The sequence below is a fragment of the Phyllostomus hastatus genome, unplaced genomic scaffold, assembly GCF_019186645.2.
Source record: "Phyllostomus hastatus isolate PE091 unplaced genomic scaffold, TTU_PhHast_1.1 phas_contig_86, whole genome shotgun sequence".
In the NCBI taxonomy this organism is placed as follows: Eukaryota; Metazoa; Chordata; class Mammalia; order Chiroptera; family Phyllostomidae; genus Phyllostomus; species Phyllostomus hastatus.
The window spans coordinates 2,284,486-2,298,632 of record NW_025333977.1 but is presented as its reverse complement, the minus strand read 5'-3'; the positions used below and the strand labels follow the sequence as shown (position 1 = coordinate 2,298,632).

General features: G+C 45.1%; 1 protein-coding gene across 2 annotated transcripts in view; it reads left to right on the top strand.

Annotated features, from left to right (window-relative positions):
• The first annotated feature begins 6,066 nt into the window (after positions 1 to 6,066).
• JAM2 (junctional adhesion molecule 2) overlaps positions 6,067 to 14,147 on the top strand; it is a 53,458-nt gene continuing 45,377 nt past the window's right edge. For both annotated transcript variants that reach the window (XM_045851948.1, XM_045851947.1), the window contains exon 1: positions 6,067 to 6,535. Coding sequence is in view for 1 of the 2 variants with exons in the window: in XM_045851947.1 (XP_045707903.1) it covers positions 6,469 to 6,535 (67 nt within the window). In the remaining variant the exon portion in view is untranslated. The remainder of the gene's footprint in view (positions 6,536 to 14,147) is intronic.

The window sequence follows — 14,147 nt, the reverse complement described above, 5'->3', positions numbered from 1 at the left end:
GGTTAAAGACCTTAAGTTCTATCTACAGGAGTTTCAAATGTACATGAGAGACGCTTGGGAATTGTGTGGTTTTGAAAATGGAAGACTTTTTCCCCCCCGATTCTCTCTAAATTGCAGAGTGTGGGCACACTTTCCAGCACCTTCTCCACACCCAAGAGGAAAAATAACCCATCCGACACGGAAATGCCGAAGCGGAGCTGTTGTGAGAAGTCACTCTGTTTAAACGCAGCCCTTCTCTGCGCCGCTCGTTTGGGGCAAGTGCCTCCACACCCCGAGACATTACTTCAAATTTAGAATTAGAGTGGGAGGAAAGACTCAAAAATGGTAAGATGTCCTAAAACACCAAGTCCCCAATTATGTTTACTCGACAAAACCGCTTTCAGAACCGCTTTCAGTGTCAGAGTGAAAGTGATTATGACTTGTGGCAGGTGGGGGAGGGACAGTGTGATCGTGGAGGCTGGGATGGTCTAGAGAGACTCCCTACAACTTGCCCCCTGCTCCTGGGGTGGGGATTCTTACGAGCAGAGCAGTAGTCAAAGCAACTTCCCACCACTCGTTCATGAAGCAGTATGAACTACTGCTGTTCCCTTCACTGTCCTGGGGCTGATGTTTGTAATCATTTCATTATGTTTTGATCTCATGCACTAGTTTTATACTTTATTAACTACAGAACACAAGTCTGTAAACATTTTCTGCAAGTTGATTTACGGCTGGCTTTGTCTATTGCCTAAGTGGTCAACGCCCTCAAGTATTATGTAAATGCAGGAGACAATGCTGGATCCTTTCTCTTCTAAAAGCATTCAGCACTATAAACACCTGCACATTGGATTCCTGATTCTGTCCTAGTTCTTCTCATACTTTTTTGACTGCTCTTTCCTGTGTTCTTCCTGTGGGTCTTCTTTTGTGTGTTTGTCTGTTTTTAAATTTATTTTTATTATATTTTTCTATCTTGTTTCTTTCCATTTTGTTATTAGACTTTAATTTTTAGAGCAGTTTCAGGTTCACAGCAACATTAAGCAGAAGATAAAGATTTCCCCTATTCTTCCTGCCACTGTGCATGCACAGTCTCCCCTTGTTGGGAGCCGACCAACAGCTGACCTTTGACACAGTCAGGTCGGGTCAGACGCATCTGAACAGCAGAGGCGACTGTGGTGGAATCTCCTGTCTATCTCCTCCTGTATGCCTGTCCCCGCTAGCAATAGGTGGTGGGATTTTTAGATACCTGTGTGTTATAACAAAAAATCTGCACGATGCCTCTGATTCTGCACCAAATGACTTGCTGACCACAGAATAGAGACCCCTAGCAACCCTGATGTTGCCTGCTTCCCCCACCTGGGAAGTTACAGACAAAATTATACTATGGGCAGACCAACTGCCAGAACACTGAAGGAAGCTGTTGCTAGGAACGTTTCTTAGGGAGTCACCACTTAAAAGCTTAAGATTTATTAGAGCCACTACCCCTCCCATACCCTGGACGGGAGTGTATAGAAGCAAGGAGTTCTAGTTGAAAATAATAATCTCAATACATGGAAAGGAACACAAAACATGCCCCCCCCAAGATGTATAAATAAAAAAACCTAGGCAAAAAACCAGTTACCTAACTGAGATAAATTTAACCTCAACCGATAATAGTTGATTTCTATATACCTACAAATCACCCCTTGCACCCTTTTAATTTAGACCAATTCCTAGAATCTTAATAGACACCTAGTTACTAATTGGCACCTGAAAGTTTGTGCCCATATAGCTTCGTTGGCTATCTGATTAATGACCCTCTTGGTCAAAATAAACTTTGTTTAATGTGGTTGATCTGTGGGACCTCCTGTACTTTTCGGTTACATCTTTGTTTAACATGATTGATCTGTAAAACCTTTTGTGTTTTTAGAAATTATTTCTGTGGTAACTGTTTCTGTTTTAATAATCACATTATGCATTGAATGTTGTATACCCTCCCCTATAAAAATAAAGATTGATTCTTCTTGGTGAGTCAGTCGGGCCCCAAAATCCTGGCTGTCCTCTGGCACCCCACCGGGTGTCTCGCTTCAGTCACTTAGCCTTAGTCGTGCATCCTTCAGGGACCCTGAGACCCCACCAAAGCTGGACCCCGGATTCCCCTGTTGCCAACATCACTCACCAGAGTGGTACATTTGTTACAATTGATGAACCTACACTGGCATAGCATTACAAAGAGTCCATAGTTTATTTTAGAGTTCAGTCTTGTTTTTGTGCATTCTGTGGGTGTGGACAAACGTACAATGGCATGCATCCACCTCTGTAGTGCCCTACAGAATCATTTCACCGTCCTAAAAATCCTCTGTGCTTTGCATATTCGTCCTTCGCTCTCCTCTGCTCCCTAACAGCCACTGATCTTTGCACGGCCTCCAGAGTTTTGAGTTTTGCAGTATGTCATAGAGTTGGAATCATACTGTACATATCCTTTTCAGATTGGTCTCTTTCACTCAGTAATATGCATTTCAGTTTCCTTCATGTCTTTTCTGGGCTTGATAGCTCATTTCTCTCTAGCTCTGAATATTATTCCATTGTCCAGAAGTACCACAGTTTATCCACTCATCTACTGAAGGATATCTTGGTTGGTTCCAAGTTTTGGCAACTAAGAATAAAGCTATTATAAACATTTGTGTGTGGGTTTTTGTAGGCATATAAATTTTCAGCTCTTTTAGGTAAATACCAAAGACTGTGGTTGCTGGATTATGTAGTAAATGTTCAGTTTTCTAAGAAACTAACAAATTGTCTTTCAAAGTGGTTGTACCATTTTGCATTTCCACTAGCAATGAATGAGAATTCCTTTTGCTTTATATCCTCGTTAGCATTTGGTTTTGTCAATGTTCTGTATTTTAGCCATTCTAATAGGTGTGTATCTTAATGTTGTTTTAATTTACATTTCTCTGATGACATACGATATAAAGTATCTTTCCGTATGTTTATTTGCCATCTTCTTTGGTGAGGTGTCTGTTAAGATCTTTGGCCCATGTTTTAATCAGGTTATTTGCTTTCTTATTGTTGAGTTTTAAAAGTTACTTGTATATTTGGATAACAGTCTCTTATCAGATAGAGTTTTGCAAATACTTTCTCCCAGTCTATGCCTTGTCTTCTATTCAATTCCCTTCAAATTGTCCTTTGGAGAGCACAGAGTCAAGGGGGATGGGAGGATGAGGGGAAAAGGTAAAGGGGACTGACAAGCACAAGCTTCCAATGATAACAACAGTCATGGGGATGTAAAGTGCAGCAGAGGGTAGATAGCCAGTAATGCTGTGATAACCATGTACGGTGCTACATGTACACTAGACTTAAAGTGATGATCACTCTGTAATCCCCATGTTGTACACTGGAAACCAATATTGTATGTCAGCTATAATTAAAAATAAATTAAAAAAAATAAAAAGTTGTCATCAAACACAAGGTCATCTAGATTTTCTCCTCTACTATCTTCTAGGAATTTCATAGTTCTGGTTTGGTGATCCATATTGAGTTAATTTTTGTGAAGAGTGGAACGACTGTGTATAGATTCATTTTTTTTTTTTTGGTCATGGGTCTTTTTCTTACCTCTTACTGTAGTTATTTTCTCAGATTTATCTCTAGGAAAATGTTCACATTTTCCCTAATTGCTCTCATGCATTTGATCTTGTAGCTTCTCCTGTCTTCTAGAATGGTCCTCAAACACCAGTCCCTGGACTGGCTGCACCAGAATCAGCCAGGTGCTTGTTACACATACAGCTCCATGGATGCCCCAGAGATCAAAACTTCTGGGATTCAGAACTTTCACATAACTTGAAGCAGAGAATCATATTTAAGGATTCTAGGGGATTCTGAGGAGCAGACAACCTTGGTGATCATGATTCTAGACCACGCTGATGATATTTACACTTATTTCTTCAGTCAATCCCAATGGTTTCCTGAGCTGCAACAGAAGTATACCCTCTTATTCTTGACCTTGAACAAGCCATTGTTACTAGAAGAAAAGGGTCTGTCTGCCTGTATGCATCAAAGCCAAATAAGACATGAACATGTGTTCGCAGCCAAGAAAGTGAGGATTTATTAAAAAGGAGATGGCACCATGCCCAGAGTCACAAGTAAGCTACTGCTCAAAGACCTGGCTCCCCAGTGGCTTCCGGCGATGGATTAAATAGGGGGGAAGAAATATCCATCCCTGTGACTAACAGAGTTAGGGTGGTGGTCTCTACTGACTGGTTGGTGCTAGGGTAGGGGGTAATGGATCATTGCATCTGGTCCTGACGTCAGCCATGGAGTGGTTCTGTCCGACTTCCCAAGAATCTGTTTTGTGTGATGGTCCTGCTTTCCTGGGTCTGGAGCTAAAATGCAACGGAGGCCAAGATACTACATTTAATTTGATTGCAAACTCTGTCTCAATAGTCAAGCGATCCAGGAGCTCGTTTCTAAGACTACTGGAGGCTGACCAAAACCTCATGGTCCCGAGGGAGTAGTGATTAAGCAAGGGAGAGGGAGGTGGGTGAGTCAGGACACTGGATGGGGCCAGTTTGAATCAAAGGGAAAAAATCAAAATTAAAGAAAAATAAGGTTCCTGCACAGTTACACCATTTCGAATCTCTCGGAGAGTTTTTCTCATTTGTAAAGTAAGAATAACATTTTCTCCCATCCTGAGTTGTTGGGGAATTAGATACTGCACTCTTCTGACTCCACCATTGACACAGCACTCAATAAAAACCAGCTGTTATTACTTTCTGTCCTCCATAACACTTAGCAAGTGGTATTAGAGGTCTTTCCAGACGGGACTCTCTCTCTCCTCCAGACTGTGAGCTTATTAGCAGCAAAAACATGGCATTGTTCATCAGTGTCCACCAGCGTCCAGCACATTGTAGCTATTTGACAAATGCCTTGCCTGGACGACAAATAAATAACTGAGTTAATCAGTTATTCATATAGGCTGTCACAGAACATTTTTAAAATACGTCTTTGTGTGTGTGTGTGTGTCTTTAGGGAGGAACAAAAGACGCATAGTTGTGGCAAGAATAAGAAGACGCCAACTACCTTTCTTGTAAAGTACAGCATCTTTCCTGTTACAGCCCAGAAAAACTGGAGCAAGTCTGTTGTTAAATCTGTGCCCCTTCTTATTTTTCTGCAGTATGACCCCTGACAGTTTTGCCCTTTTGACATTCCTTTCTGGGCACTAAGCTTTAGCCACGGTCACCAAGGAAACAGGAGAGATGCCTCATTCCTCACAGCTCTGCATGTCTAAACTCTGGTTGGCCAAATTCTGTGTGTGCACGCCATTAAACCAACTGTCTTCTATACAGAACTTTATCCGTTTTTCTACCTTTGAAGGAAAAAAAAAGATGTCTAACCATTTCTTTTCTTGGGAATGGCCTTTTCCCAGACCTGTCCATAATCTTAAATGCACCAGACATTTTTGGTCCCTAGGAGCAAAGACAAAGATTGCCTGTTTAGCCTTTGTGGTGTGGGCAATATAAGTGTGGGTCAATTTTAAAGCACGCAACAGAGCGTGCATAATGGGTTTCTCTTTTAAAAATACAGTAGGCCAAAAATAAACCTGACAAAGGGCAGCTGTAGAGTTTTAACATGTGGAAAACAGGCGGCAGTTATGTAACTAAAAAGAAACATGATAAATATTTCACACTATTAGATGAACTCCCAACTGCAACACGTAAAAAGCAAAGGACACAGAACACAGCTTAACTCTCCGAGAGGCAAAATGCTTACACGCAAAAAGGCCCAAGGCTATTACTAAAATCTGATGCCTGCCTTCCAGCACGAATCTTGCTCGTTTTTCTTTTCTTTTTTCTTTTTTCTTTTTTTTTAACCCTCGTGTCCAAGGCAGATCCGGCGAACCCCATCTCCCAAGAGCGCCACCTCGACTGCTTCGCTCCACGCCAGAGAATTTCCAAAAATCTGGACCTTTAGGCTGCAAACCCAAAAAGTTCTGTGGCCAGGAGGACGGAGAGAGGAGTTGCAGCGAACCCGCGCGCCCCACCCCGCTCCCGGGGGCCGCGCCTCCCGCCCCGGCTCCTCGCCCGGAGGACAGCTGGCAGCCCCGCGCAGGACCAGACACAAAGCCGATCAATCCGGGCGGCGCGGGGGTGGGGGACGACCCAGCGGGGCTTCCCTTGCACTCCTCGCCTCCTCCGGCCCCCTCAGTAGGACCCAGCCGACACCTAGTCTGGCTTCCACCGCCCGCCCCCTCTAACCGCCCCCCCCCCAAAAGCCCAGACCCCCCCTATCCCGGGGCTAGGGGAGACCTGCCTTACGCGGCCAGCAGAGCAAGAGCCCCAAGCCGGGAGAAACTGACGTCGCCGCAGGGTCGGTCAGTCCCCTCCCACCTCCTCCCCTTCCACAGCTCCACGAGTCTCTCCTCCCCCCCAACCCCAGAAGTTCGGGGGGGCCCTCTCGGCCTCCCGCGCTCCGGCCGCCGGAACCTCAGCCTCCGCGGAGCAGCCACCTCGGCCCGGGAAGATGGCGAGAAGGAGCGGCCCCCGCCTGCTGCTGCTGCTGCTGCGCTACCTCGTAGTCGCCCTGGGCTGTAAGTTGCTCGGGTACCTGCAGTCTCCTACCCGCTCGCGCTGGGACCCGGTCCCCTGGCCCTCCGGCGCCAGGAGCGGCGCTCGCGCGGGGCTGTCTGCGGCTCCGGGCAGAGGGTCCGCCGCGGGGCAGCGGACTCCGCACCCTGCGGGCGGGGAATCGGGGAGTCCGCGGGGCGGGCGCGCGCGGGGCGGGGTGGCGGGCGCGGGGCCCGAGGCTTCTGTTTATAGTCGGTACCCTCTGATCTGGTCAGTTCTAGTTAGAGAACATTAGGGATCCACGCCAGCAGGTTCTTATCTCCTGGAAAAGTTGGGTTAAGTTTTCAAAGACCCAGGGGACGTGACCAGAAGGCAAATCTCACTAACTCCTTAAAGATGCTAAGATCCCAAGATGGCATCAGTTGGAGGCCGGCGCCGGCCACTCCAATTGCGGGCGCGCGGGGCAGAGTCGTAATCCCGAGGGCCCCCGGCGTGTCGGGAGTATGCGGGGCACTTGTGCGGCCGGGGTGCGGGGAATTCGTCTGCTGAGTCAGAATCACTTTTATTCTCTCCACAAGCACATCTCCAGTAAGTTCAAGTCTGGTCTGGGGACCCTAGCCAGCCGCGGTGCCCTCAAGGGGACGCCTGAGCGGACGATTGTTAGAAAGATGCTGAAGCTGAATTGTTTGAGTATCGGTGGAAGGCAGGAACGCGTCCCCAAACCACTGTCACAGGATGGTTCTAAACAGAATTTTCAAGGATTCTGGGCTCAGGAAATTCAAAATCCCGGGAACGTTTCCTATTTAGAAAATTACATTAGATCTTAAAAGCACTTAAGCAATGAAGTCCTTTTTCTTTTGTTTTTCCTTCTGGTCGTTTCTCTTTCTTTTTTTCTTAAAAAAAAAGTAGAATGAGTTGTTATTCAAATTCTGGCAATATAATAGTTAAAATAACCTGCCGGGCAAAAGCGTCTGATACCACAATACCACTTTTTCTCGCACGCTCATTGCTGAAGTGAGTGTTGTTGCTCAGCTCAACGTGATGTGAGCTTTGTCCGGTAGGGAGCGAGGCAGGTGCAGGTTGTCTCAAAGAAGGGACCGGTGCTGACCTATATAATAGAAAAATCAAACTGGGAAGGCAAGGCTTCAAAAATCAAACCATTATGTAATTTTGAAATATCAATTGGTGGCATGTTGAAGGCACAGAGAAACAAAATGCACTAATGCTGAAAGGCAACAAAGAGGCAGGCTGGAGGAATTGTAACGAAACTCCTGAGAAAGTTACGGGTTTGTTGACCATCCGAAATGTCAAATAAAAAAAGATTGCGACTTTAGTATAGACTTGTCACTGGTTTGAAATGGAGAAAACCGTTTTATTCTGCTATTCTCATTCAGTAGTCAGAATAGAACCAATACACCCTAAGTGTGAAATTGTAGCCAAGAGACAACCAGCACAGGCTTCCAGGGGTGGGCAGAATAACTTCTTCCTCAGGCTTTGGGTAAATCTAACACTTGGGCTCTTCCCACCGTGACTCCTATAGGGAATTAATGTGAAAGTGTGTGGGGATCTTTTTACATTGTTCCTTGGGTGCCAAAAGGTCTAGCATTGCAAGAATGTTTTCTTTTCTTTGTCTTTTTAAAAAATAAACACTTTTATTTTATAATAGTTTAGGTTTAAAAAATTGCTAAGATAGTATAGAGAATTATATTATACTACACTCACTTTCTCTTATTATTAACATTTTTACATTAGTATGATACATTTGTTCCAATTAGTGAACCAATATTAATATATTATTATGAGCTAAAGCCCACACCTTATTCAGATTTCCTGCATTCTTACCTAATGTCTCCTTTTTGCTGTTCCAGGATTTCATCCAGGATACCTCGTTACATGTGATAGCCGTGTTTCCTTAGCCTCCTCTTAGTGGTGACAGTTTCTCAGACTTCTCTTGTTTCTTCCATGACCTTGACAGATTTGAGGTGTCCTAGTGAATTATTTTGTAGAATGCCTCTCAATTAGTATTTCTCTCTCTTTTTTTTAAGAACTAGACTTGAGTTAATGGGGGTTTCTGGAGGAAGAGCACAGAGTGAAAGTGGCATTTCCGTCACATCATCTTCAGGGTGCATACTGTGAACATGACTTATCTCTGCTACTGTGAGCCCTCCTCACCTGATTGCGGTAATGTGTATCAGGTTTCTCCCACAGGTTATCCCTTTATCCCTCTGTCCATACTGTATTTTTTTAAAGGAAAGTCGTTATATACAAATCACACTTAAGAGATGAGTTATGCTCCACATCCTTGAGGATGGAGCATCTCCATAAATTGTTTGGAATTCTTCTGTTTGAGAGATGTACCTACTCCCCCTCCACCATTCATTCATTCATTCATTCATTCATTTTTATGTCAGTGTGCATTCATGAACATTTATTTTATACCTTGATTTATCATCTGGTACTATTTTATTAATTGTAGTGCTCAGGTTACTTTTGATTTGGTCGCTGGGAGTGGTTTCCGTTGGTTCCTCTGCCCCTGTGACGGGGCCGCATCACACACACACAGACACGCATGCACACACTTTTGTTTTCAGTATTTCTTTACTTTCTGGGACCACAAAAGCTCCAGGCTGATCTTGTATATTTCCTGCTGCAGTCCTAGAATCGGCCACATCTCCGAAGAACCCTGGTTCCTCTTGTTGGAGAATAGAATTGGAAACCCAAGTCTGGGCAGTCGGTATGCTCATTGCTATTAGGCTGTTGTTGAAAACATGAATGTTTTTCAGGGCTAAGTTTCACTCTGTAGTCCTGTTTGTGATCTGTCCACTCCGGTTTTATGTCCAGATCCAAAGACAGTGTGATGAAGGCTCATGTATATATCAGGCACTGTTCTAAGGACTTTCTTGTGTATTCTGTTTTTAAGGTCTCTACAAGTGCATGAGAAAGAATGTATTTTCAGCTTATAGAGAGAAGCTAAGTTCCTTGTCTAAGCTCACTTTTCTAGGCTGGAAAGAGATGGAACTGGGATTTAAAGGCTGAGAAGTTTTCGTAGATACCTGGGCTTCTTTCTATCTGAGTGCTTAACTCTTTGGCCATCTTTACTCAAGAAAAGAATGAAGTAGATTTAGTAGAATTAGTGGCTTTCTTAAGCTCTAATGATATTCACCCAAATATAACTACTGTGGGGGGGGCTCCGCCCACAGGGCCCCCCCCACCCCGCCCCAGCTGCAGATGAGAATAAGTCTACCAAGACATGATCTGCTTGGGGAGGAAAGGTGGCTGATCTCTCAAAGGAGAAGGGCCAGTAGCCTGTTCCTCAATGGGCTTTAATTGGGTTCATTTGCACAGGAATACAGATAAAGCTCATTAATCATTGTCAGGCAGTAAGGATCAAACTGGAGATAACAAAGAGCTCTGAGGGCCTATTTTGAGTCAGGGTCAGATAGCTAAAGAGCTGTAAAACTTTGAGGAACAAACTTACTTCTTGCTTGGACCCTTATCATTTAATTGAGAGCATTCTAAACAAAGAGGGTTTCACAGGATTTTACATATTCTTTCTTAGGCCTGATTGCCTGGGAACTCGCACTTTCCAGCACAGGGCTGCACCACCCTCTGTCATTGTTTCAGGCTTAAGTCAGGCAGGGGAAGTAAGGTAGCCAAGAGATTAGGAGACTTCTTAAAGACAGAATGAGGACTCAGGTTTTGTCAAAGCCGAGGGGCAGGGGTCTATCACCCCCTGTGGCTGTATCCCCCAAAGTCCTCCCCTGGGGGCCTCCCACGTGATCGTGCCTGTCTTAGGCTGTTCCCCCCTTTGGGGAATCTTACCTGTCATTGGCTAACTGACCAAGCACTGGGGGCCAGGCAGAGTGAAATAAAAGGAGCAGAAGCGGGCTCCTGCCAGGGAGATAAGCTTTGTCTCCTTAGTGGCTTACGGTCCAAGGTCACTCCCTCAGCCTTAGCCTTGGCAGGGGTTACAGCTTCTGAAACCACTCAGGGTGGTTCCCAACACTGTACCACTCTTTTGTCCCAATAGTACCATGTATAATGTCACGCTGATTCCATTCTTCCTTTTATTGCCGTGTGTCTTCCTTCATAGTCTGGAAGATTTTTGTTGTTACTGCTGTTATTTAAACTATGTTTTTAGTATATCTGTTGCTATATGGACATTTATTTGTGTGTTTAGTTGAATTATATTTTTATTTCTCACCAAAATGGAAGCTCCATATGGAAGAGAATTTCTTGATGCTTGCTCACCACGGGAGGTCCAGTGCTGAGCAGAGCGCCTGGTTAATAGTAGGTGTAAATGTATGCCTGTCGCTTTGGTAGGAAGGGGGTGAGGTGGAGTGGATGGAAGACACTGGAGGAAATGAGCGACTGTATTTTAAATCATGAAGCCCTAAGGTGTCTGTTTTCTCTGAAGTGACATTTAAGCTCGATACCTCAGAAAACAAAAGAAGTCAAGTTTAGTATGGGGGAGGGCAGGGGAAGAGATGGTCATGCATTCTGGAATCTTCCAAAAGAGTCGAGGAGTTGAGTGTAAATGAGACCTGTGGGCTGCTCTTAACTCTGCCTGGCTGGTAGCAGCCTGGGGTCCTCAGGTCCGGGCTGGAATGCAAGCCAGGCCACTTGGCCTGGATCATCTGTAATCGCTCATCAGCTGGTAAGGACTGTGGCGTGGGATTTTCTGTAAACTCGCAAGGGCCCTCCTGCGGGGTGGAACTGACCCAAACCACACTCCAGGCAACTGAGAAAATCCTTTCTGCCCTCTGTTAGCACTGTTAAAAACCACACTTCACAATGCGTGTGCTGAAGAGAACTGTTCTTATTATCTGTTGAACAGAAAGGTCAGAGTGGACTGGCTGGTAGACCTGTACCCATTTTGAGGCTGTGACAACAATGACGTTGAGAAGAAGACAAGCCCTTACTGGTGCGGCTCAGTTTGTTGGGCATCTCCCCGCAAAGTGAAAGGTCACTGGTTCGATTCCTGATCAGGGCTCATGCTTGGGTTGCAGGTCCAAATGGGGACACGTGCGAAAGGCAACCAATTGATGTTTTCTTCACACATTGATGTTTCTCTTCCTCCCGTCCCCCTCTCTAGAAATAAATAAAAATCTTTAAAAATTTTTTCTTAAAAAAATAAGTGAAAACAAAACCATCAGCATAAAGAGAACGATGAGTTCCCTGTGACTGAGGTGACTCATGATCCCTCCACAGAAGCAGTTCAGTGAGAGGAGCCCGTGGGACTATACATGTGCTTGCTCTACCCATGTGTCCATCATGCTGGCTCCCTCCTGTGGGCCTTTCAGATGGAGAAGATGTTTCAGACTGTAAACACAAGGTCTGCTTCTGTTGTTGGCAAGCAGCAGCCTTACCTTGTTGAAGTCAGACCAGCACAAAACAGTAAACTCCATTATTTAAAATATCAGCCCTGGTTGATGTGGCTCAGTAGGTTGAGTACCAGCCTGCAAATCAAAGGGTCGCTGGTTCGATTCCCAGTCAGGGCACATGCCTGGGTTGCGGGCCAGGTCCCCAGTAAGGGGCACGTGAGAGGCAACCCCACATGGATCTTTCTCTCCCTCTCTTTCTGCCTCCCCTCACCTCTGTCTAGAAATAAAAGAAATAAAAGTTTTTAAAAAAATAAATAAATATCAATTCTTCTCATCTCATAGCAATAGAGTGGCAGCAATGCAGAGTCCATACTTCATGTTAGTTGTCCTGCCAGGCTGGTGTTTTGAGGGAAATGAGGGTGAGCGCGTGAAGGAAGAGTCAGAATTGGGGTCAAGCGCTTTCTTTGGCAAAAGCAGAAAAAGGAAACATTAAACAACTTAAAACCAGGGAGTGTTTTCTTGGAAGGTGTTACTGCTAACAAGGCAAGAACTCAGAAATACAACCCAGCTATATTAGTTTCTTCTTGCTGTAGTGACAAATCACCGCACGTTTGATCAACACAAATTTATTACCTTGAAGTTCTGGAGGTTAGACGTCTAAAATAGGTGTCATTTGAGCTAAAATCAAGGTGTGGGAAGGGCAGCGTTCCTTCGGGAGGTTCTAGAGAAACTGTTTGCGCGCCTTTTCCAGCTTCTAGAGGCCACCCATTGCTGTCCGTTCCTCCAGAGTCAAAGCCGGCAATGCCGGGCTGCCGCACCTCTGGTTCTCTCTCCCCTGCCTCTCTCTTCCACTCGGAAGGACCCTTGGAAACTGCATGGGGCCCACCGAGGTAATCCTGGACAGTCTGCTCATCTCAGGTCAGCTGGTTAGCAACTTTGATTCTATCTACAACCTTAATCTTTACTTACCGGGTAGGGTAACATGCGTACAGGGTCCTGGGACTAAGATGTGGACAACTTTGAGGGACCATTGTTCTGCCTGTCACACCCACCTCAATTCGGATATGCACAGCCACAGTGTAATCAGTATTGTGGCCAGGAATACTCTAGATCCCATGAAGCAACCATAACTTTTAAATCATAATTCCTGGGGTTGTATATGTCTGTATTTTCATGAGTTGTATTTCAGATTGCATGGTGTAGGGGTAAAGAACAAGTCTTCGGATGCTGAACTCTGTGCTCACTTTCTTTTATTTTTTAAATTTTTAAAACGTTTTGATTTTACAGAGAGGGGAGGGAGGGAGAAAACAAGGGAGAGAAACATTGATCGGTTGCCTTCTGTACACACCCCAACCAGAGACTAAACCTGCCACCCAGGCATGTACCCCCGACTGGGGAATCAAAGGGCGACCTTTCGGTTTGTGGTGCCTCACCCAGTGGAGCCACACCCGCCAGGGCTGGGCTCACTTTCTAGCCTTGTGACCCCGACAAGGTGTTTGCCCTGTGTGTCAGGTGACCCATGTGTAATGGTGGTGACCACAGTACATTTCTTTTTTTTTTTAAGATTTTATTTATTCATTTTTTAGGGAAGGAAGGGAGGGAGAAAGAGAGAGAGAGAAGAACATCAGTGTGCGGTTGCCGGGGGTCATGGCCTGCAACCCAGGCCTGTGCCCTGACTGGAAATCGGACCTGCGACACTTTGGTTCGCAGCCTGCACTCAATCCACTGAGCTACGCCAGCCAGGGCTAAATACTCAATTTTTTAATAAATAAATTCCTGTTTTGGGGGGGTCCCCCTCTTATATTTGAAATGTAGTTAGCTAAATTTAATCAATGATTTGAGGGAAATTGTTCTGGTTTTTGAGGAATTTTTAAATTGTGTCTGCTTTGTTTCTGACTTTATGTTCAGTTCTGAACATATAAACATGAAACTGTAGGTCTTTTGGTCACTTCATTCAATGTTATTCTCTCTCCCACTCCTGGGTTTGTCTGCCCTCAGTGTCAAGTGTTTCCCAGTGTTGGCGCACCCAGTGTTAGGCGGGTTATATGATTTGCGTCGACGGAGAGAAGAATGGCCGTCTGTGTTACTAAGTGTGTGAATGCATGAGAGAGAGGGAGAGAGAGAGATGGAGTGAGAACGGGAGAGAGGAGAGAATGAGAGAATGAACTCCTGCTGACAGGACCACAAACCTCTATTTTCAGCATCTCCAGGCTTCAGGCCAGTGAGGTCAGAAATGTCCATTTGGAACTGTTCTTACATTGTATATACAGAGAACTACACTGGAGCGAGTCCTGTGGACATTTCAAGAGCT